Source organism: Folsomia candida, unplaced genomic scaffold, assembly GCF_002217175.1.
Source record: "Folsomia candida strain VU population unplaced genomic scaffold, ASM221717v1 Fcan01_Sc003, whole genome shotgun sequence".
NCBI lineage: Eukaryota > Metazoa > Arthropoda > Collembola > Entomobryomorpha > Isotomidae > Folsomia > Folsomia candida.
This window is the reverse complement of record NW_019091195.1, coordinates 9,106,426-9,129,003: the sequence shown is the minus strand read 5'-3', so window position 1 is coordinate 9,129,003 and position 22,578 is coordinate 9,106,426. Positions and strand designations below refer to the sequence as shown.

The 22,578-nt window shown below is 37.7% G+C and overlaps 4 protein-coding genes across 7 annotated transcripts; 2 read left to right on the top strand and 2 right to left on the bottom strand.

Moving 5' to 3' along the window:
* Positions 1 to 8: 8 nt before the first annotated feature.
* LOC110845822 (probable actin-related protein 2/3 complex subunit 2) lies at positions 9 to 2,651 on the bottom strand. Its single transcript, XM_022092338.2, has 9 exons — positions 2,372 to 2,651; positions 2,186 to 2,274; positions 1,995 to 2,088; positions 1,812 to 1,914; positions 1,527 to 1,713; positions 1,378 to 1,419; positions 1,205 to 1,290; positions 736 to 1,030; positions 9 to 627 (listed from the first exon to the last, which is right to left on the bottom strand). Exons 2-9 carry the CDS (start codon positions 2,257 to 2,259, stop codon positions 600 to 602), a joined length of 909 nt encoding a protein of 302 aa, XP_021948030.1. The 5' UTR covers positions 2,260 to 2,274; positions 2,372 to 2,651; the 3' UTR covers positions 9 to 599.
* A 384-nt stretch (positions 2,652 to 3,035) lies between these two features.
* Positions 3,036 to 9,774, bottom strand: LOC118434811. The gene is made up of 13 exons (XM_035849107.1): positions 8,751 to 9,774; positions 8,504 to 8,636; positions 8,256 to 8,393; positions 7,698 to 7,875; positions 6,759 to 6,868; positions 5,262 to 6,551; positions 4,571 to 4,642; positions 4,331 to 4,489; positions 4,132 to 4,262; positions 3,882 to 3,980; positions 3,628 to 3,787; positions 3,417 to 3,534; positions 3,036 to 3,303 (listed from the first exon to the last, which is right to left on the bottom strand). Exons 1-13 carry the CDS (start codon positions 9,359 to 9,361, stop codon positions 3,203 to 3,205), a joined length of 3,300 nt encoding a protein of 1,099 aa, XP_035705000.1. The 5' UTR covers positions 9,362 to 9,774; the 3' UTR covers positions 3,036 to 3,202.
* A 1,056-nt stretch (positions 9,775 to 10,830) lies between these two features.
* Positions 10,831 to 13,394, top strand: LOC110846048. 2 transcript variants are annotated; one of them, XM_022092661.2, is made up of 4 exons: positions 10,831 to 11,173; positions 11,411 to 11,988; positions 12,360 to 12,669; positions 12,796 to 13,394. In XM_022092661.2, the coding sequence occupies exons 2-4, from the start codon at positions 11,650 to 11,652 to the stop codon at positions 12,870 to 12,872; spliced, it is 726 nt and encodes a 241-aa protein (XP_021948353.1). In that variant the 5' UTR covers positions 10,831 to 11,173; positions 11,411 to 11,649; the 3' UTR covers positions 12,873 to 13,394. The 2 variants fall into 2 exon arrangements, with proteins under 2 accessions (XP_021948353.1, XP_021948351.1); XM_022092659.2 differs by having other exon boundaries at positions 10,831 to 11,988.
* Positions 13,395 to 16,744: 3,350 nt separating this feature from the next.
* Positions 16,745 to 22,530, top strand: LOC110846076 (orcokinin peptides type A). 3 transcript variants are annotated; one of them, XM_022092700.2, is made up of 10 exons: positions 16,745 to 16,872; positions 16,956 to 17,117; positions 17,222 to 17,318; positions 17,412 to 17,507; positions 18,998 to 19,049; positions 20,966 to 21,047; positions 21,131 to 21,166; positions 21,284 to 21,331; positions 21,588 to 21,635; positions 21,750 to 22,530. In XM_022092700.2, the coding sequence occupies exons 3-10, from the start codon at positions 17,286 to 17,288 to the stop codon at positions 21,835 to 21,837; spliced, it is 483 nt and encodes a 160-aa protein (XP_021948392.1). In that variant the 5' UTR covers positions 16,745 to 16,872; positions 16,956 to 17,117; positions 17,222 to 17,285; the 3' UTR covers positions 21,838 to 22,530. The 3 variants fall into 3 exon arrangements, with proteins under 3 accessions (XP_021948392.1, XP_021948391.1, XP_035705539.1); XM_022092699.2 differs by lacking the exons at positions 20,966 to 21,047; positions 21,131 to 21,166; positions 21,284 to 21,331; positions 21,588 to 21,635; positions 21,750 to 22,530 and adding an exon at positions 19,555 to 20,495; XM_035849646.1 differs by lacking the exons at positions 16,745 to 16,872; positions 20,966 to 21,047; positions 21,131 to 21,166; ... (1 more) ...; positions 21,588 to 21,635; positions 21,750 to 22,530 and adding an exon at positions 19,555 to 20,495 and having other exon boundaries at positions 16,879 to 17,117.
* The last annotated feature ends 48 nt before the right edge of the window (positions 22,531 to 22,578 follow it).

The window sequence follows — 22,578 nt, the reverse complement described above, 5'->3', positions numbered from 1 at the left end:
AGTTTGGACAAGTTTTAAAGTGGGTTTATTTTAGGCTTTGGAACCAAATTTTAAATTAGCATCACAAAACTGTTTGGCTATATATCATAATAATAATAAAGTAATGTTACCACGTAACAAATAAGTAGGTCGACTACATATATGTTGTATAACTCGCCATCCGTATTCCGAAGTATGCTGTTGTTGGTGAAGTAGGTAGATGATTGCGTTCTAAATAAATACTTTCTTTTCACTGACATATGTAACATAACTTATCAAATATTTGCACTGCATTAATAAATTATCACTCAATAAGTAATTCAGACATATAACTAATACATAAACAGTTGTTGAAAAAATGAAACATTTGAATAGTATAATAATCATCATCATTATGATGCGAATATGCTAATTGAAGTAGTATTTTTTACGGATCGAATCAGAATTAGTATCATATCCTACCGTTACATTTCTTAAAAGTGAAGCACGATTTAAAAAGCAATTAAGATTGGAAGGCTCATATGACTTTCACCGTAATAATTTGTTGACTTTAATTGATTACAAGGGTAATAATACAATTATTATTGCGTTTGTACGATGTGTACACCAGTTCCATTCAACTATTCTCGTCGAATAAATGTCCGCCCTCTGAAAATTCACAATACATTATTATGAGTTATTAAATTAACACGAAAATTTATCACTTATTATAAAATTAATGCGATTCTTTTGTATCTCTAATTGTGTAAGACTTACGATATAGTCTTCTTCTCCACATTCTTTGGTTCTGGTCTTGCACGGTTCAAAACTTTCAAAAATTCTGTAGTTTTTGCACGCATTCTTGAGTGAATGTACGCTTTTGAACATTTCAGGTGATAGTGCAGGTAGTCCCTAAACATGTGGATCAGATTGATTGTGTTATCTTTTGCTTCTTTATTCGTATGACGTGGAAACAATACGAAAGTGATGTATCCAATATTATCCCCAATTCGTGCCCCAGTGTTTTGTAACTCAAGGGGTGGTTCTCGATGCGAAAATAACACTTGAGGTGCTGAAATTCATAATTAGAATTTTCCGTTTACTGTATATGTAAGTACATATACGAAATTTCGATTAAATTTTAGGTTAAATGAAGTTGAAAGTCGTAAGCTTAACCCTTGTACTGTTTGGTTATTGCAACCTATGGTCATACCATTTATCATGTGGTATAATAAATTCTTCTCACCTGTATGCGAAGCGCGTCGGCCTTCTCTAAATTCTTGCATGAACACTTTTCCCAAGACTACGTCATCCTCATCCCTGAATACTGTGCTGTAATTATTAAAAAAAATTAACTTGTAGATCAAGTAATTATTGTGATTTATTGCAATGCAACAAGAAACCCAACGTCTGGCTCACCTGAATACAACAGTAACTCGGTCTGCTTGAGCTTCAACATATCTGAAATGTATTAAATGCAGAAAAAAAAGAATTGATCAATTGATCAACTCTGAAATTATTTTCTATTTTATCTACATGTCATAACCATAGACCATAAATGAACTTACAAGGTCTCATCTTCTCTGTAATTAATCACTGCTCTGGACTGTCCCTCGATTCCTTCTTGTTGGAATTCGAAATACTTTTCGAATACGGAGGCGAAACAATTGCGTTTAAGAAGTCCTACTTTCTTTACCAAGTCTTCCCAGTCGTTTGGCACGTTTTCCAAGTCAAACAGGAGAGACACGCTATACCCTAAACATTTGGAATTGGGACGTATTTTCAATTAAGTCAACACATAAACAAGGATTCGTCATGTAATGATGGAATTAACAGAATTAAATAGCAAATACCGTCTTCAGGTGGATAAAGGAGGTAACTTCCATATTCTCTTTTAAGTAAGTCTTCTGCCCCATGTTCTTGCAATTGCTTGTAAAACTTTAGGGAAATACTCACCTAGAATATATTTTTTTAAATCTCAAATTAAGCGAATATTACAATTGTCTGCAAACGAACACACGCAATAAAATATGCACCTTCAATTTGGTTTTATCGCCGCTATGACTGGAAATGTGAAATAGAACACCGTCGAAATCAGCCACTTGGATATCTGTTGAGTCTGGCTTGTTCCTAAGAATTAAAGTAAAGTAAACCATTATATTGTTACCTTCCATTGCAATGTACGTTATCTCAACTTTATTACAATGTCTCAATACACAAAACATACCCAGATAAAGCATTTTTGAACTTGAGCGTTAAGGTATCCTCTAAAATACGATTGTTTATCTCCAACAAAATCATGCTGGCCGTTGACGACTGTAAATCAGAATGTTATTTATTAAGTTCTGCCGCTTGACGGTTAGGTTAATTCAACAGTAAAATTTATCTCGAATAATAACTACCAAGAACTCACTTAATTGACAAACTACTCGGCCAAACAAAACTTTTTTTTCTTAGTATCACGGGCAAAAGTTGACACTCACAGCAGGGATTTTCCAAACCCTTACTCGTCATTCACTCAATTTTAGCCAATCTCCAAAATCACTACTAATAATGTGTCCCACCCACTTGTCTGCAAATTTTGTCGTGAAGAAAAAGTGATGACAAGTCTAGTTTATCATCATCGGCAGAGGTGTTGAATATCAGTCATCGTTTTACCACCACAGCTTCCGGTGCTTGAAAACTGCCGAGCTGTGCCTCTCTCACCCCACCAGATGGACGCACTGCCCGGCTCCACCAGCTCTCGCCACCACTGATAAAACCATCCGTCACAACTTTATAACTTTCTCGTCTCATTCTCATCATGCCATCAATCAATGCGGGGAGACAGCCAACTGTGTCTCCAAGATAAATGGATGGATAAGGCACTACAATTTTACTTATAAATCTTGTCGCAATATGGCTGGATGGAACTATATGGACTAGGGTACTACGATGCAAATGCTTTTGAGCGTCTCAATTTTCCCAAAACAAAACTTGGTAAAACGATCAATCAATTCTTTCAGTGTCCTTGCGAGTAAGTAATTCTGAGAGTCTGTACACTTCTAGATATTTGAGGATGCATCAATGTTCGGAAATGTGCTGTCAAGTTTTTTATAGCGATAATGAAATCGAAGGAAAGTCTCATTTTCCCCCAATTTATCAATATCAATCTACATAATACTGATGTCATTAGATTACGAATGTCAATTTGATTATGAAAAAGTATGATCAAAAGAAGACAGGAGTGTAATTTTGTGTCTGTCTAGTAAGTGTCCTTGAGGAGGGTTGTAATGTGGGCAGTTTCTTCGAAATACGGAGCTCGGTAAAGTCCCCGTGCAACCAGAGGTTGAACATCATACCATTCTGAAATGGAAAAATTACATTTTACATAAGCATTACACATACTTCCTAAAATAGAACGAAAATTCGTTTCAATGTGTGCAGATTGCTTTCATTCTCATAACATGGCCACCCACCATTCGCATCTCGAGTTTGAGCGTTTTTCACAATCATCCCACTTCCGTCCACGTCTTGAAGGAGGAAGTCACAATATTCTGGGAGTAGCCATTCCGTGTCAAATAAATATTTTAGCTTCTGTGAGTACAACCGTAATTACAATTAGTGTAATTAGAGTATTAATAAGTAATAAAAGTGGATGCTAAAAAACTAAGTATTTCAATTAATTACAGTCCACGAGGCCTGGTTGAATCGATTCCCCAGTGCGTACAGGGATCTAATCCGAGTATTTGGAAGAATCTCAAAAAACTGCTCGAGAGATTCCGCAATGTCGTTGTATGCTATGTTGAGGAACTCTACGCTGGAGCCTGGAAGTGCTTCTGTTAGATATCTGGAAAAAATTACAGAAAAGTAGATTTTGCAAAGGCATTTATATTCGAGGATAAGTAGGCGACGTGGTTTTTTAGTGAGCACACAGCTTTTACCTTAGACCTGGATTCCGGAGGCGGTTATGGTTCAGGATGAGATGTTTCAGATTTTGGTTCAACTGAATAAATCTCGCCAAGCATTTCGCCCCCTCAGGTCTAAATGGGTGATGAACGAAGAAGACATGGAAAATTGCAGCATAAAAAAATAGTAAATTAAACAACGTTTTTCTTTTGCATTGTCAAGACAGAAATGAAGAATGGAAGGATGTAGAAATGGAGAAGAATACATGATTGCAATTAAAAGTACCCTATGGCATTGCATCCAATGTCGAAAAGGACAATATTTGAGTTAGCTAAGAGACCGTCCATCAGACTTATCATTCCATCCTCGCCGAGATTCCACTTTCGCATATGCAAACATTTCACGGATGTATTCAACTAGAATATTATAAGACAACTTAATCATGTATTTGAGATCAAACATCACCAGACAAATCTGTATAAACCTGGAGAAAGTCTCCCATTTTTGCAGCCATTATTGGCTCAAAGTCCTGAAATATTGGTCGATTGAGCACCAACCGTGTAGGCTTGGAGGCAAAGGGGAACTTGATAACTGGGACCTCGTGTTCATTGCGACGCTTTTCCATTTCAATTATCAAGTTGGCCTAAATACAAATTATGGTCTAACTTCTGAAATTGGTACCACGAAATTTTATAATATCTTGAAAATTACAAGTAATACTCACCACTTGGTCAAAAGCTTCTTCTAGAAATTCAACTGCCGGATCAAGGGAGGTGTCGAGAACGGTCTCCAATTTCTAATGTTATATAAACCAATCATGTGATTTTAAGTTTATCCTTCAAATCGTTACGGATGTTGTTGAAAGCAAGTTACACGCACATTGTTTAATAGTTCATGAAATTAATTATTGGTCCTATTGGCAAAAATACGCCAAATTTTCCCTTCGTATTATGTGTCTGAATGACCATTACATGTACATGCATGCAATGCAATGAGTTGTATGCGAAAGATCAGACATTGCCAGACAAGTGCAAAAGTAACATCAAAGGAAAGGCCAGACAAAGAGGAACCAGCGTCAACATTGGAAAGTATAAACACTTGAACCTCTTAGGCCAGACTTCTTTGAGTATTATTTACATTGCGTAATAAAATTACTATACAGAATACAGAAACAATATAAACCAGTAAAATTGGAAATGATTAGTAATACGTATGATGTGGAATGCTATTTGCTCATGGCTTCTTGTTGCTTCTTTAGCACTTTCCACACTTATTTTGTCTAAATAGCACTATACCACAAATTCGCCATCTGTCCCACCCCATCCTTTTTTACATAGGAGGGTGGGGATCTTATAGCTGAACGGCCAATCAATATATGTACATGTTCTCAAATAAGCAGGATAAGGATAACGAACCTTATTTGCATTACTGGCATCGACTGATAGTGACGCTCCCGCGAGGATAAAGTCTTTCACCGTCCGACCAACACGTCCTTCTGTTTCCTCTGCAACGTGCTGACTTGCTTCTAACGCACGAGTTAAGGAACTACCAGGCTCTCGTGATCTCAAGGAGAAAGGGTCTGCAGAACCAATTAAGGTGGCTGCTGCCGTGACTGCCCCTTCCAAGAAGCTGGTGATGATCCTTTGAACATTGCTCCCCTCCATGGAACGCCCATCAGCGTTTGTAATGACGGAGCGGCGGCCCCCCTCGTCCGACACTACTGCTTCACCAACACCACTACAACAACCACCCCCGCCTTCCTGTCCAACCCTTTTAAAGCTTTCCTCGGCTGCAACTTCTTTGCAAACTGCGTTCCCAACGTCCAAAAGGAGTGGCGGAATGAAAGGGTTTTGTAACAGTCGCAAAAGAGTTCGATTAGCAGACTCCATAAACTTTCTCACAAAACTCATGATTTCTTTTGGAGACAAGGAACAACGTTCTGGAGGAATTCTCTTGTAAATTAGGTTCACTGTTTCTTGAGTAGCATTGTCCCAAATCGCATTCAAGTCCTCCTGTGCAAATTCCGCCGACGAGTCTTCCAATTCTTTCACCCTTTGACACGTTGTTAACACGGAGGCCAATAATATCTGAGCGGCATCCGATTTCTCGTCGTACTCTGTGTTTGATGAGAATTTAGCTGCTTCTGCGAGGACGCGTGTGACCACTTTATTTGCAGCTTGCTGTGCAGTCTCGTCATCTGGAGCTTTTGTGGATTGTGTTTCAATCCTGGCCATTTCTTGAGCTCCTTCTACCAAGTCATCCAAAGGGGATGGAATAAAATGTCCATAGTGACCAGTGATGGTCGACTCCAGTTCAAGAATGTTATCAGCATTCAGAGAGTACAGGCTGGGACAAACTATAACTGGTCGTCCTTTGGCGTCAAAGGGAATGCAACCAGCTTCTTTGATCTTCTTGAATTCGTCAATAATTAAGCCGGTGTCGGGAAGCTTTTGAGACTTTTTTAAAATCATGTCAATCTTTGCTTGACCTCTGTCCAAAGTTGTCGTCATTATCGCATCGTCATAATTATTGTCCGTGCCATAGTCGCCACTATTATTATTCGCCATCGACGTCAGTTCCGGAATCTCAAATAACCCATGCAGGATGGTGGCTGAGACTTTCTCCACCAAACGGGAAGGATCCTGGAGTGGTCCAAAATCCTGCTTGGGGATTTCTGGAATTTTCTCCATTCTCGTTTCACTTCTCTGTGCATACGAGAAGGATAGGATAGAACAAATGACAAACGAGCAGAGTCAAGTCAAACGAGTTAGTCAACTCGATTCATGTGGAGTGAGGGACATTTAAGATGCCATCAATTAATTAATTTATCTCAAAATGGTATCAATTACTTTCAATTGACTACACTGTGCAATGCCAATCAAGGACCAACACTTGCACTACTGCGAACTCACCATGTCACCAGCATCCTTTCTTATCAGCTCGACAATGCTTCTCCGTTGAATTAAATTGTATTCTTGTCTCTTCATTTCATTATTGGCCACCTTCATGTCCGCCAGAACCTCTAAAATAACAAAATGAGTATATAGAGCTTTCGCCTGGCTTTCGAGACAAAAACTTTGGTGGTTCGAGTTTTAGTTTGTCTCTGTATGTCAGTGTATGTACATGGTTGGTTGGATGGATGCGATCTGATCTGATGGATATATCAGCAATCAAAGGAATTTTAAATATTTGAACAGATGAGATGGAACAGTTCGTGTTCCATGTGGATCTGATTTCTCATTTCATTTCCATCCCTTTGAAGCCAGCCTTCAACAAAGACAGATTTACGCAATGATGAAGCAACACAAACTCTCAAGAGAGTTCAGTTCCAAACTCTTAAAATTTTTATTTGGGTGAAACAACTCCTTTCTCCACCGGGATGCAGAAATAGTTGCAACATACACCCACTGACTTCTTTTCTCATCGATGAGCCATAATAATGCGAAATATATGTATGTATGCAAGTATGTGCATATTACGTCTGGCCCATTCTCTCCATTATTTGATGTCCTCTATAGATAAATATGTGAGCCGTTTGTTGCGCTATACTGTCTGAGGCTGGTAATATTTGATCAGTAACAGCAGCAGCCTACTTTTTCTTATTGTTGGACACCATTCTTGTATTTTCTACTACTACAAGAGCAGACAGAGCACGAACAGGTACATGAAGATCTTATAAAATGAAATGAATTAGCCCGAGAAAATTCGTCACCAAAAACTCATTTAAGTCAAACAAAGTCCATGCAACGTAGAAGAAATGTATACGTACGTCGTATGTATTTACTATGCAAACAGTGTGGCTATTTAAGAGAGATTGATGACGCATGGGGTATGATGGCAAAATAATTTACCAAGAGGTATTGGAAGTGGGTGGTCCACCAGGAATTTGGGGAAATCTTCATCTCTGTCAATAGCTTGCCAACTGGAACACAATCCTTGAAAGTCGGCCATGGACATATCGGATTCACTCACGTCCAAGTCATACGGTCCACGTCCACACATGACAAGACAAATGAGAGAGTCGAAGCCCTGAAATCGAGTTTTAATAAATTAATGAAATCCCGTTAGAGTTTCGCTTCACTTTTTCAAGAATTCATGAGGTGACAAGGAAAAGCTTTCAGATTTCGTTGTCCTCTTTTTAATACTGCATCATCACTTGGATGAGTCTCGCCTCCCATGCAGAATTACGACAACATAAACGATACGATACAGCATGGTGGCTGCCAACAAAAGAAAGTTTACTTTCTTCATTAGGAAGCAAGTTGCGTAAAACTGGTAGGGCGCTAATTAGATTTGTATTCACGGGAAGTGCACCATAATGCATAAACACGAGCATAATGTACGGGCACTCGAGAACCGTAAGATAAGATTGGGTGAGATACGATGAGATTACACGCATTCACAGGTACCTCTTTTCCCAATTTAATTCCAGATAGTTTTAAAGAATGGAGCGGAGAACGCTGCATCAAGCTCTCAAGAAACTGGGAGCATCCTCTCGGAGTAATGTCATTGTGAGCCAGATTGACGTGATATATATCTCCTCGTACCTACAACAAGTTGATCATGTTTACTTCCATGCAAAATGCCTAAAAAAGTTGGTTAAATATAGTGCGACCAGGACGAAAAACAACGAAAGCGTAATAAAAATCTCAGTCACCAGTAGAACTCCTGCCAGAGTAGAAACTGCGTCATCGCCAAAATTGTTGTAGGCGAGATTCAGTCTTGAAACTTGGGCTTCGGTACTTAAAAATTCTGCTAGTTGCGGCATGTCGTCATCATTTAAACGGCGCCTAGTAATTTAATTTTAGTTAATTTATGTATTAAGTAGAATATTTATAACTTTAGAAATTATGACACAACAAATTGGTTTCTCATATGCATAAACTTTATGTACTATTACATACCCAACAATTTGCTGGAGAAAGTTTCCAGTCAAGTCTAGCTCATCTTGATAAACCACCTTTGCCAATAGATTTCGATGAAGTCGAAACTCATTTACTTCTGGATTTTGTCCTCTGTAGTTGATCAAACAATATTCCTTCTGATTGTTCTCCAACAAATGATTAAGTCGAGAAATGTTGTCCTCAAAAGTTCGCTGGTTGTAAGGATCGTTTAAATCCAGTATTTGTTGATTGCTCATTGAAAAACGGGTCCTCATTTTTGGCAATGGTAGTGACGACGTTGTAGTAACTCCACCTTCACTTTTCACTGACATTCCAATTCCATAAATATCATGGTCCTCCTCTTCTTCATCATCTTCTACATCTGCATCGACTTCTTCTTCGTCCTCGTCTTTAGGAGATGCACTTTGAATTTCATATTCGTCCATAACTTGTTCCTCCTCTTCATCTTCACCTTCCTCCTCATCCTCTTCCTCCTCGTCTTCTTCTACTTCGTCCTCCTCAGGGACAATTGGATCATTTCCTTCCCCAGAAAGTGAAAGTGGTGTCACTACATCCGTACCGGAATTCGGACCGGAAGGAAGGTTATCTTGTTGAGATTCTGTTTTCTCCATTGATGCAAGTTTTCTACACAAACAGAGTTTCACAAATTATGTTTTATTCTGTGCACAAACTTCTCGTCGCATGCGCCACACACCGAGTTTTAGATCTTTATTTTTGTGAATCATTGCAATTTACAAGCTTATTTGCCTGAACTGCGTATGAACATTTCCATAGGAAATATTTGCGAGCTGGGGGGTTACCCTGTTTAGTATTACATTTAAAAATAATATGTAAAGTCCGAGTCAGTAGAATGATGGTTTTAGACTGAATTTCTCTGCATATGTACTAAAAGAAATTAAACCAACATATAGAAATATTGCAAATCATAACATGTCAGAAGGTTGAATGTATCGGAGTTTTTTTGGTTTGTCTCGGATTGATGAGCTCGTTGCACGCAACACAATTCGGGAAAAAATGTTTTGCATTACTGCGATAAATCAGTTTTGGGGACACGAAGGATAAACACAATAATTCTCTTTTCCATTCTACAAACATAATTCGATTATACATATTCTATGCCCGATAGTTGTTCAATACTACTCGCTCTGCGTAGCATGGGAGCTATTTCTTGGAGAATGGAAGAATTCCTCTTGTCCGTCTGTCTGTCTGTTAACCAGTTGTTTGCATCAATATTGATGCTAATTATATAGGAATCACTCCTCCATTGAATCACTTAGGATTAGTAGCATCATTGGTATCGAGCAATCGGTAACGCAAAATGGTGCGAAACAATTGGGGAAATCGATACAAAACGCACCAAAAGTGCGAATAACCCGAATCAATAATTATACAATTTGATATGTGTCGAAATTATCCTCGCTTATTCTGTCCCATTGTGTGAGGTCGTCACAAAGTATGTCAAAATATTGTGACGGGTTTGCCCGTTTCGTCAAAACCACAAATTTGTTGTTTTCATGGTTTAAATATTTATAGAGGGCACGTTTCCTTTCCATTTGGCTTCACCATTTTGCTACATTTCGTTTGCAACTGTTTATTTAGAATGGTTCAGTATACTGACTGTTGTATGTAGCATTATGTGTTTGCAATGATATGTGTCAGTATCAGTAATAACAAACTTTTTTCAAATTTATCCACAACCTTAATCCCAACCTTGGAATTGACATTACATATTTTTATTGCGTACACGAGTATAAAGATTACTGTAAAGAGAAGCGCAACTATAGATTTATGCATGTATAAAACTATCAATGTCTATTCTATATATTATATTACCAAAGCATGCACTTGTGAGAACATTCGCTCACTCATTCGTAAGCCATGTTGTGCCAAAATGCGAAACAAACGAATGAATGTCACTGTGATTGAGAATGTATCAGAATGAAATTTTATCCTTGTCTTGCATGGTATGCAAAATGGCCCAAATTAAAATAAATATGCCGGACCCACAATGCAACGGGTCAGTTATTTGCATGAGTAAGTCATTCACTTAAAAACTGATACCTACATAACTCTGGTTCAATAACTTGCCATAGTTTACGGCTCATGGGAGAATCATACAACTCTCCGTATGGCAAGAAAAAGAAAATGGTTACACAATTTCCTAACTAATAATTAATTAACAAATACTGTTACACATGAAATCTGAAAGTAGTTTCGCGTGACGTCACTGTCCACAGCTCAGCTTAGGAGTTTTTGAAATTATTTCCTGCAGTCAGTCCACGACGACCTGCTCCTGATCCTGAGCTGGACCGGCTTATTACTTAAATATTGCTCGTGTTTTGCAATAGCAGTGAACAAACCATGTGGGATGATCTCATCCTCTGAGGATCGAGAAATTTTTCCGTTTCTCTAGTGGAATTATGGTATGCAACGTATGAAATAATAAATCCAAATAAAGTCTTGTTTCCTCCTCGTCTCCTTTCTACATAACCTTCGTCTTCTCGAGTTCTTTACAAATGTGGGGTGTCTACATCCAAGTGATCCACATCCATTACTGCCACAAAAAGTAATTAATTTTTGGATTACAACTGCGACGCCAAGAAAGATGTGGGTGAAACGACAACCCCACGGATAATAAAATGAAATCTGTACAACAACAGGTGGATTTTAATTCTGAGCCACGACATTAATAATCCAGCGTCAGAAAAATTTGGATATAAAAAGGCTCCAATCTCGAACAATTCGTCCAGTCCCCATAACCGTAGGAAGGGACCTCTTCTAGGAAAAACTCTAAGGTCATTAGCTACGAAATTCTCACTTGTGGGGTGCATTGAGACACGTTTATTGCAAGATTTTCCAATTATTGCTTGACCCTCGTTTTAAGAAAACTCTTCACAATATGAGAAATAAAGTGAGAATAAAAATCCCCCCTTCCGGACATTTTCATCTGAGCCCTTCCATAGTTTTGTTTAGTTGTGGGATTCTCTTGCAAATATTGAATAGCTTCTCAGTAATGTGTGGCAGTGAAAGCATGTTTGCTCCAAATCCATCACATCAGGCAGTGAGCCCTGACATGTACCGATTTTTTATTCAATACCAACGATCTCACATTCCAAGCTTTAAAGATAAATCGAGTGATCAAAGTGTCCAAGGAGAAAATGCTGGAAACGCAGGGAAACAGGACAACCTGGAGTTGCATAATAAAGTTGGAGACAGCATGGACAAAGGAACTCAAGAGGTAGTGAGACATTTATTTATAACCTTAATAACTTAACCGGCCAGCTATTTAGTTTAGCTCAATTGTTCTTTACTGGAGTTAAAAATCAGACGAACTAAAAATATACATTGATTTTGAATGCAAGTCGCAGAAAACCAGACCGCAAGTGCAGTAGACAGCCTACAAAACTCTTTTTCGATTATATTTAGTATACTTTTTCCTTGTCAGACATATATATTGCACAACTTAGGATTATGTAGAACTGGATTAAAGAACATCCTGATACTCGTAGTTGGATATAAAATGGCATCTATGTTAATAGATGGATGTGAATTGATGCGCTATGTAACTTAAAGTGGTTTATTAGTGATAATTGACTTTTTTATGAACAGGAGAGTAGTTCATATGGAGAGAAGCAGCAACAATTTCTCCCAGCGGGGTTGTTACTTCCCAAGCAATTTGCAAAGTCTGCCAACAACCCTGTGATATTCAATCAAGCAAATGGACCGTTCATCGAAAAAGATCCCTCGGAAGAGGTTGAGAACGGTCATTTGGGGCTGTTTGGCACCTACAGCGACTACGATCTCCTGCCCCCCAAACAAGTCGTAGTTAGATCCCGACCTGGCCATTTCCCAATCAATCATTCCAGCGGCGGCCCTCCTGTTAAAAGGTCCCAATCGCTCGCAGCAGCACGCGAAGGATGTAAGTCCGTCACGTATTAGGTTTTACTCCTTCCTTTTCATATGCAAATACACCATCTTCTTGGGATGGAATGAGATGAGAAATACTTTTCGCATTGAGCTAATCATTTTCTGCTGATATTTTTAGATATGTGTCATTTCAAACTATGCCAGTTCGGCACTTCTGGAAAACGTCGATGGAGCCCACTTTTTGAATTCGATTGAAAATGGTATGCTGTACTGCATCCACGTTGAATCCAAGTCCTAATGTTTTGCTACTACACAAATACTTCCACCAACTACAACTACCGCATTCGTGGAGGTAAACCCAGGAACTCCACACGGACACATCATTTTACAAGAAATGTTACAATTTCTTTCTGCATTTTATCGATATTATATGGCCAAAAAAGCTGTTAAAATTCCCAAATTGTACTTGACATTTTCAAACCCTAGTAGTTCACAGTGCTGTATGAATACTGAACTCTGTCTACTCATCACTTTGAGTCTAGCTTTAAACCCGTGATATATGTAGTCATTCATAACTGCATGTACAGCCACTAGTTATGTAGATTAGATAGCATACATAAGTTACAAAGTAGACACATATCATGGGCAATATGTAAATAAGTGTGTAGCATCTTGAGGGATTTCTCTAATCGCTACTCAATCTGTCGAACAATTTTATTTGAACTGCATTATCTTTTCGTGTTAATAAAATAATGCTGTCACACTTTAAGCTAACAATAACTTTGAACATTAATCATTTCCTGTGACGAGGAACACACAATCCTAAATCATTACATCATCCATTTTAGATAATGCTGGTTAATATATACCAGTAGTATCATCCATGACATTTCGTCGTTAATAAAATATTTTAAACTTCTTATCGTGGCGATTTATATGCATAACCATTTCTCACTTATCGTTTCATAATACTACTTGCATATCTATGTTCATACGTACAAAGTAAGAACTTTCACTTTCCCTGACAGTTTTTACCCAGGGCTTACAGAATCGATATGAATGTTTGCCCGTGGACGAATATCTGAACAAATTGTGATCAAATTGGTCCTCTAAATAAATTTCATATCTTTCCAAGGACTTGATGAGTTCGAAAATTCATAAGAACATGAGTCAAATTGTCGGATTCACATTCATTCATCATATTTATTGCAATGCTGGACTAACTACATCACCGACATTCTACTTAAATGTTTGTTCTTATTTATGCAAAAACGAATGCAATTGTTGTGATATTTGTCGAATATTAAAGAGGTTACTGTTTGAAAACTTTCATTCGAACTCGATTTGAGTAAATGCTTTTAGCTATTCTCATAGGAAATACGATTATTTGTTCAGTTAAAACCAATCTGAAGTATGTATTCTGCAGTAGTTGTGAGAAACTGAGCACCATCATCATCATTGCGTATTTGGATCAACAATATTGTTCCCTGAAGGACCAGACGACTACATCAAAAGGAAGCCCGAAAGTAGTGAACATGGAATTCAGTTATACTGATAAACGTATGTAAAATGAGGAACGAGGGCGACGTCAACGTCGCACGAACAAGGTAGTCGGTTATTCATAGAAGGGAAAGAAAAATAGAAACAAGAACGGAATAAATCTGTACAAACTTCCGTTTTTCGCTGTTATCCAATCCCTTTAAAATTGAATATGTCCATTTTCTAGAATTTTCCCAAGTTTTCGGGTACAAAATATTCAAGGAAAAGAGAGGCTGAAGACGAAGGACGTTATGCATCCGCACGACAAGTCTTTGATTCAATTACATTAAATTCGGTTTTGTAACATCTCCATGTACCATTAGATTTATTCGTCGCGTCAATAAACTAAATCCCCTGAGAAGGAATAAAAAACCCTTATCGTCGATCGTCGTCAGGCATTATTTGGATGAGTCAAGTAGCTCATATGTACGTGCGTGGGTTGCATATTCACTAGTTTATAGCATTGCGGACTCTGTTTCAAATCCAGTTATTATTGATGGGAGAGTTTATCTGTAAATAGTCGAAAATAAGAAATCGTAGTTGGCCAAGGCAAAAAAGTTATGCATATATTATACACAACCAAATATATGTGGCAATGTGCGACACTATTAGAATTACTTATAAGGAACCTAAGAGTTAGAAAATTGATGCGTCCTCAGAACATCTAAACATCAATTCACACTCCACAGGTTGCAAGGGATGTTGTCAATTATTGATTATGACGTGAACACTGCATGTACGAGACTATATATTACCACGAGTTTGGAATAAGCATATTTCAGTTTATTAGAGGACAGCATGTCTCAAATTGATTGACATTACACAATGAAATGCCATCACACAGTTCTCACGAGCTATTGAGGTTTCTCATTCCAGTTCTAAATCAACTAATGGCTTATTTATTGAGGGTGACATTTACAGAGCCATATGAAACTGTACAAGCATGTTGAAGAAAGGGAAACATACACGACCACTCTGCTAAATCTATCATTTAATTTTTTATTGCGAAATCAATTTGAAATAGCCATAGGTAGAAACTATATGACTCGGTTATACACTAAAGCTGCATATTACTTTTTAGCCTCAGTGAGGGCTAATGGAACCATCGTGTTGGTCTGTTTGTCTGCTCTCCTGCGATAACTCTCGTTAAACTTATCCTATCGACTTGATATTTGGTATAATTGTTCTTAGTATGGGGCAAATGAGGAGTTAAGTCAAGTTCTAACAACAATTGATGTTGTAAGATGTAAGATGAACAATGGTCATAAAGATTTGGTAGTGGGGTTATTGATGCAGAATAGTCGTAGAAGGATGACATGCAGGGAATTGTTCAATTGATCATATTTAAGTATGTACTTAGAATTAGCTGAAAATTAAATGTAAAAACCACCAAATTATTGGCTGAAATTTGGCATGGTGCTATATGGGTACTGGTTTTAAAATTTGTTAAACAAGCTGAAATTCTTCATGGTTGAATTATGGAAACAGTTTTTGCAATTACGAAGAGTAGTTGGATTATCCGACAAAAATTTAGACCTTCCAACAATGTTATTTCAATGGACAATTAAGCAACAGTTGAAGAACTTTATTCAACGTACGCCAAATTACATAATTTTAGTTCTAAAACTTACGGACAGTTTGCTAGCCTGTGATAAATTGATCAGTTGTAAGACACTTGTCTAACTTGATCGAGCATTGTGAAAACCTTGTCACTTGTCATTGAATTTCATGGAGGATGACATGTTCTTTTGTTGTGAATACGTAGCTCTAACTGACACATGATGCATATTCGCTCACTCATTTATCCATTGACATATTGTTTTTCCGTTGGATTTGTTATTTTCTCCAAAATTTTGCCATTTCAGACCGGAGTTATTGTTATCATGCGTCAAAAATTAGGGGCGTGGGCGAACTCTGATGTCAGCGAAAATATGGTTTTCGTGTCTCAAAAACTTGGAATAGTCACAGGCCCAACTACATTATAGCTGTTAAACCTATTTGAAAAGTATATGTAGGCATGTATCAGCAGCTAGATACATACACACCTACTAGGTAGATAGATGGATGTACATGTATATACTTGTGTAGGTTATATTAATCAGCGAGTCGGTACAACTTTGCTATTATTGGCCATGTTCCTGCCACATCTGTCCTCACTACCGCAATTACCTTAATCAATATCCCTTTAATTTTCCAGGAAACCTAAACCACTTAAAGTTTAATTGGAAATGGCAGATAACTTAGATAAGAGCGTCACTTAGGGCCCATCAAAATGGACGACTAGCCATTTGACCAAGCTGGAAACGCATCATCTCTTCCATTCTCCTGGTCCAGGTAATTAGCCAAGCTTAGAACATGGGACACAATTATTGTACTCACATCTTCCTTTGTCTTTGTTTATCCTGAGTTCCCATTTATATCTCATTTCAGCCGAGTAAGTGTCGTGCTAGACTGTAAAACTTTTCCTGGCCGTTAAATCCACAACTGGTGGGATGATGCAAATAAGAGATAAACCTGTGGCATGGATTGGCGTGTGGTGGTGGTGGTGAAAGTGTGCTTGGTGATAATAACGCTGTATTGAGGAGAAAGCAAGTGGGGGTTGCGTTGGGGTATAAGAAGGAGCTTTCTCCGCACATAAATTTCAGTCGCCAGCTTCAAGTCCTTTGAGTCTCCTCCTTTTGATCGACCTGGCAGAGAATACATCAGCAGACTCAACGTACGTAAGGAGTTTCGGAAGGAAGTCGCTCACTGATCCTCCGTTTTTATAACTTGTGACATTTTTCTGTCACCCTCCTCTAGATTCGAACCGCTGCTCAAGTGATACTCCAATCCATTGCACTTTATCGTCTCGGGGAAAAGCAAACCGTTCCTTCGTGTCAGGCACAATTTTACAACTACAACAACACATCTCAGTCATAAAAGAGAGATATATTTTCAATAAAGGCTGCACCCCATAAAACAGTGAGAGAAATTATTAGAGCAACTTTATCGAAAGCTTGAAAGGGTTGAAATTTAAAAAGCGAGAGCATAAGTATTTATTTATTTGTCGTTATTTGTGGTTTTAGACGAAGAGAAATTCCATCCAAATTCCGTAACGAAATACATAAGCGTCTGTTTCTGAAAAAGAACATGCAGTCGACATTTCTTCCCGCAGTTATCAACGTAAGTTTGTTCATAAATATATTTTGGTCAGCATTTTAAAATGTCCAAAACATATTAGTATATTTAACATAATGATATGTGGTTCTTTCACAGATGAGGCGAATTGGGATCCTGGCGTCTGCTACGCTCTGCATACTTTTGCCACTCGTATTAGGAGCTCCCGCAAGTGATGATTCATTAAAACAACAGGTATGACCCTTACTTTTAGGTTGTTAATAAATTAGACATGTGGTACTTTTGTTCAATACATTTGCTAAATCATGGCATGCATACTCAGATTTTCAACTTTCACCACCACACTTAATATCCATTACCGGTCACTATTCATGCATTAATTACCAGCATAATTACTAGACCACTTACTCCTCAGTTCAGTTCAGTTCCCCAACAAATAAAGTAGCCCCCGCTAAGTGACAATATCCTCATGTACAGATTTTCTATTTCTTCGAAAACGGTATGTGCAACCAACCGCGTGTCCAGACTGAGTAGCTAAACTTCTACGTTTCTGGCTAGATTTGATTCATAAAATATGTATGTATCTCAGGGTTATAATAAATGCAGGTGGGGGCGATGACGAAGATAAGAATAGCAGCATATCCATCCATGATCAATTTTTCTCCATCTATTTGTCAATGCATATCACGATTCTGCAGGGGTGTATGTGCATTTTAGGAGGGTTACACATAGATAGCTATAGGTGCGTTATTGTCTCAAGTAAAACTTTACAATTTGTCTTTTTCCCCCACATACTACTTAAACCCCCAAACACGAACCAAAAGGTCATGCTGAAGGTCGTGACAAGAGGAATGTAATGTAATCAGCTAAATAATTTAGAACACTGTAAAAACGTTGTGTTGTTTGTGGTTTTGTTGAATGAAATGCACTTAACTTTGAGGATCTTGAATTCTGGCAACTCTGCTTTGTTACATTGTTGCTTCCCCTTCCACTCAAACACATCCAACACTTGACAAAACCATAAATATTTACGAAGTAGTCATTACGAAGGAATCTTTGTGGGCAGAGTCGTCACAGATGCAGAGGTGAATTTAGTGAGAATTAAACTTCCATGCATTACACATGAATGAACTCTCTCATAAAGGTTCAACTCACAATTTGCATAATAATTATTCTCACACAAGCAATTTCCTCCTCGCTTGTTCAATTTACGTGAGAATCGGAGAAGATTAAGCCTTTTTAGTTTACTCGAGTAAAAAATTAAGTCACCTGCTAGACTACCAGTTCAGACTCCCTTGATGTACGGAGAACGTACAAATTTGATCCTTTCAGAGGAAATTAAATATTTTAAGAAAGTGAAAAAGCGTACAATGAATATGGCTTCGAACATTGAATACTAAAAAGAAGAAACTTTATTCATTTCCTTAAGCACCCTTCGACAAGTATTCTTTATGCAGAAAGATAGCGATAAGTTTAGCGTCAGTCTGGACGTTTTTGCAACAAAGGAACTCAATCAAAAATTTATGAATTTGTAATAAATCCTTCATCCCACGACTTCCTGAATCCTAATTCTTAAGAAACTAGTACGGAAGCCTAAACTCATCTCATTCTTGCCCCACCCTTTCTAACTTGTTCGGCATTGAGTTTTTAATGAATATTAATCCAATCAAAATCAAATCTTCAATTTATAAAATGTCAACCATGTTATTTTTGTCATGTTTTAGATTGCGTCAGGACTGCTGCGAGGTGACGATTTCTGGAGCTCACTGAATCAAGGTAAGTCTCATCTGTCCCCGTGGGGAAGGGTACATATGTACTGACTTCACTTTGCATGGTGAGGCAATGTGAGAATAATGGTATTTCACGCAACATCATCATAGATTTCGTAATCTACACTCTTTAACTCTTGCACCGTAGGAATTTGTGCCTATTTTGCAAAATCTCATTGCATTGCATCACATACTTAATCTAATAATAATTGCTCAAATATAGAATTTAGTTTCGCAGCAATGACTTATGTACATATTTATTATTAGCCTGACATTCTATTAGTAGAAGGCATTATTAGTATTACTAGTATAAGGCATGTCACAATGTCACCTCCGCATGTTGGGTGGCACGTAATTAACCCCAACAAAGCTTTCCACAATGTAGACCACGACCAAGACCAAAAGCAATGGTTAATTTATTAGTTTTACCTGCTACAAAATCTCTTCGTACTTTCAGAACAAATCTCCATGTCTTTTGCATGAGTTGCATGAAAAAATCGCTTTTTCTCTAGAATTGTACTCTGACGACCCCCTCCAACGCCTGGCGTCTCAATACAACGTACGGACCCGAAGTGGAGGTTTAGACAGCCTGGGGAGAGGAAACATTTTGCGATCACTGGACGGGATGGGGAACGATTGGGGGGATTCTAGGAGCAACAATTGGAGATTAGGATACGTCGGAGGTGGTTCCCCGAAACGAGGGGGTGGTTTGGACTCTCTTGGTCGAGGGAATATTCTCCGCAGAGTTAGTTATGATGATGAGGTTGCCAACTTTATTCACGCGTTGGGGTCTGCGGGCGGAAAACTTCGTAGTCTTGATTCGTTAGGGAAAGGGAACATTCTGAAAAGAAGTGTCCGTGTCGCCTAAATCTGGGAGATCAAAGGTGAAAAAGACTCGCCTGACCGGCATACATTTCCCTCATTATGAAAACTTTATAGAAAGTAAACCTGTAGCAGAATTGCATGATCATTTATTCTTCAGACCACCTGACGGTGGTTGAACGTACAGGTATAAATATGAAGTAGGAAGTTGTCGGATCTATATACAAATATACAAATATACGTGCTTAGAATGCAGTCTTTTATAATGGGCAAGCAGGAAGAAAGCTAAATCTCAATAATCCCTACCGCAATTTTTACACTTCCAATAGTTCCAACGTTAGTAGTTAGCACGCGAGAACGCAAGTTTACTTGATTTGCATTGTGTGCCTCTTTCTCTGTCACTTTCCCTTTATTATCCTGTAGTAGATTAGTGTATCAAAGCTTCAAACAATACGCGAATTTGGAATGGTGTCTATATTCCAGTTGTAGGAGCGGTTTCTCTCGCTGTGAGATCTACTTTGCTAACTTATTGCACACATTACTGAAATATTTACAATTTTCCTGAAAATTTTCTAACTAAATATTTATTGTTTTCCTGTTGCACGATACAATAAAACTTGCATGAACATTTTTTCTTTCGTATTGCTTATTTACTTGTGCATTAAAATCAGAGGACATCCCATAACTGAAATGCATGACCTAATCCTTTCTTCGGAGACCATTTTCTTACCCCTGTCGTCTGTACATTTGATTGTCTATTCATTCCTCGCCGTCTGCCACCACCTACGCAAACACGAATCTTGCATGCATGCAATAGCACGGCAATCACTTGGACAAAGCCGAAATTTCTCTTTAGATTTGCATGATTCAGACTGAAAGATCCAACCAAGGCGACAAGAACTGTACTCTGCATGATGATACGAAGTGCTATGATAATTTGACTTGTAATTTACTTGGATAGCTTTGGAATGCTATGTATATGGTCAGCATGCACGTAAGTTTTAATTGTTTACTTTTTATCCAAGAAGTCGATAGTAATACGCACTCAGGTTTTTCAAAGAATCTCGATTGAAGCAATAACACATATTTACATATATTTAGGACGATTTTATGATGGCTATCCTTCGAGAAGACCATCGTCCTGGGCGCCCCATAACTATCAGAAGCGATTCGACTCCTTGAGGTGAGAATTGTCCATTTAACAATATAGTCATTTTTTGATTACATTGCCCGATTGGTTAACTGGAATGGACTTTTAATTGATAGTGGCGATGCTTTCGGACTTCAGAAGAGAAATTTCGAGTGAGTAGTAATGTTTAAATACTATACGTTTTTAATACGGAATTGACATCTAATTGAATTTATACATATCTGTGGTATAGTTGTATAGATAATTAGTAACAAGATTATTTTTCATAGTGAAATCGACAGAAATGGGTTTGGGAGCTTTGTCAAGCGCAACTTTGAGTAAGTTACTTATTTTCATTATACGGAATATTTTACAGTCGAATGCATGCTTTTTAAATTTGCCTTTGTTGGAATTTTGGAAACCTGTATGACACAATGCTGGCAAATATGTTGTGGTGGTATATGCATATATATGTACCGTTTTAGCTGATTTATGTTGGGTGTATGAGTGACAAGCATACACCCATAGGAATACATTGGTATCAGTGCAGGTATATCATAAGTCATTTAATCAAAACCTAATGGTATTTTTCAGTGAAATTGACCGGAACTCTTTTGGGAACTTTGTCAAACGCAACTTCGAGTAAGGTTTAAATTCATAGCCCGAGTTTTTAAACTTAAACTAGTCCGATTTGAAATTTTGCACAATTAATACACCCAACCAATCATCGAAAATGAGCTTTGATTTTTTTTCTAGCGAAATTGATCGGACCGGTCTTGGATTTCATAAAAAAAGGAACGAAAATGACGGCTACGGTTCCATTGTGAAGAGGTTTGTGCTGTAAATACATAACCACAAAACAAACTTATTAGTTTCAAATTATAGAGTGTGAAAAACCTATTGATATGTTACAAAATGTACTAAATGTGTTACATTAAAATTTGTCAAGAATATAATTTAGTTCAGTGTTTAAAAATGTTGGCCACCGTCTAAGCGTATGATCTCAATAATTAAAAAATTGTAACAAGTTATTAACAACAAGGGTTCACACCCACGTTTGAATAGTAAATAGTTATTCTGACTCTAATTTCGTTTCAAGCTTCTCTACAAACAACTAGCGACTTTTTTAAAACAAGTCAGTCTGCAGTGTGAAACCATCGTAGTTTTACTAATTTCAAACCTCTACCTTACCTTATCAAATGATCCTATCAGTAGTATCAGTACTCATCATTCCTAAAGTAACGCATATGTATCGAAATCCTGCTTATTCTGCATAATACATAAATAAGTATAGCTAGTTAAAGCTGATGGTATGATGATGAATGGTTTGGGTTCGAGACCTGAAAATCCCCCTGCTGTTATATGTAGCTGTATACATACATACATAATATGTATAATGTGTAATTTTATTATATCCTTGTCAATCTCCTCGTGTATCAAATTATACAATGACAAATTATTATTATGAATGTTACCAACACTATGAATGACTAATAAAGGTTGTTATATTTTCTTCGAAGTTAATGTGCAACAAATATGTCACATCTGTACCTGTCTTCCTCCTCTCAGGATCAGTGTGATGTAC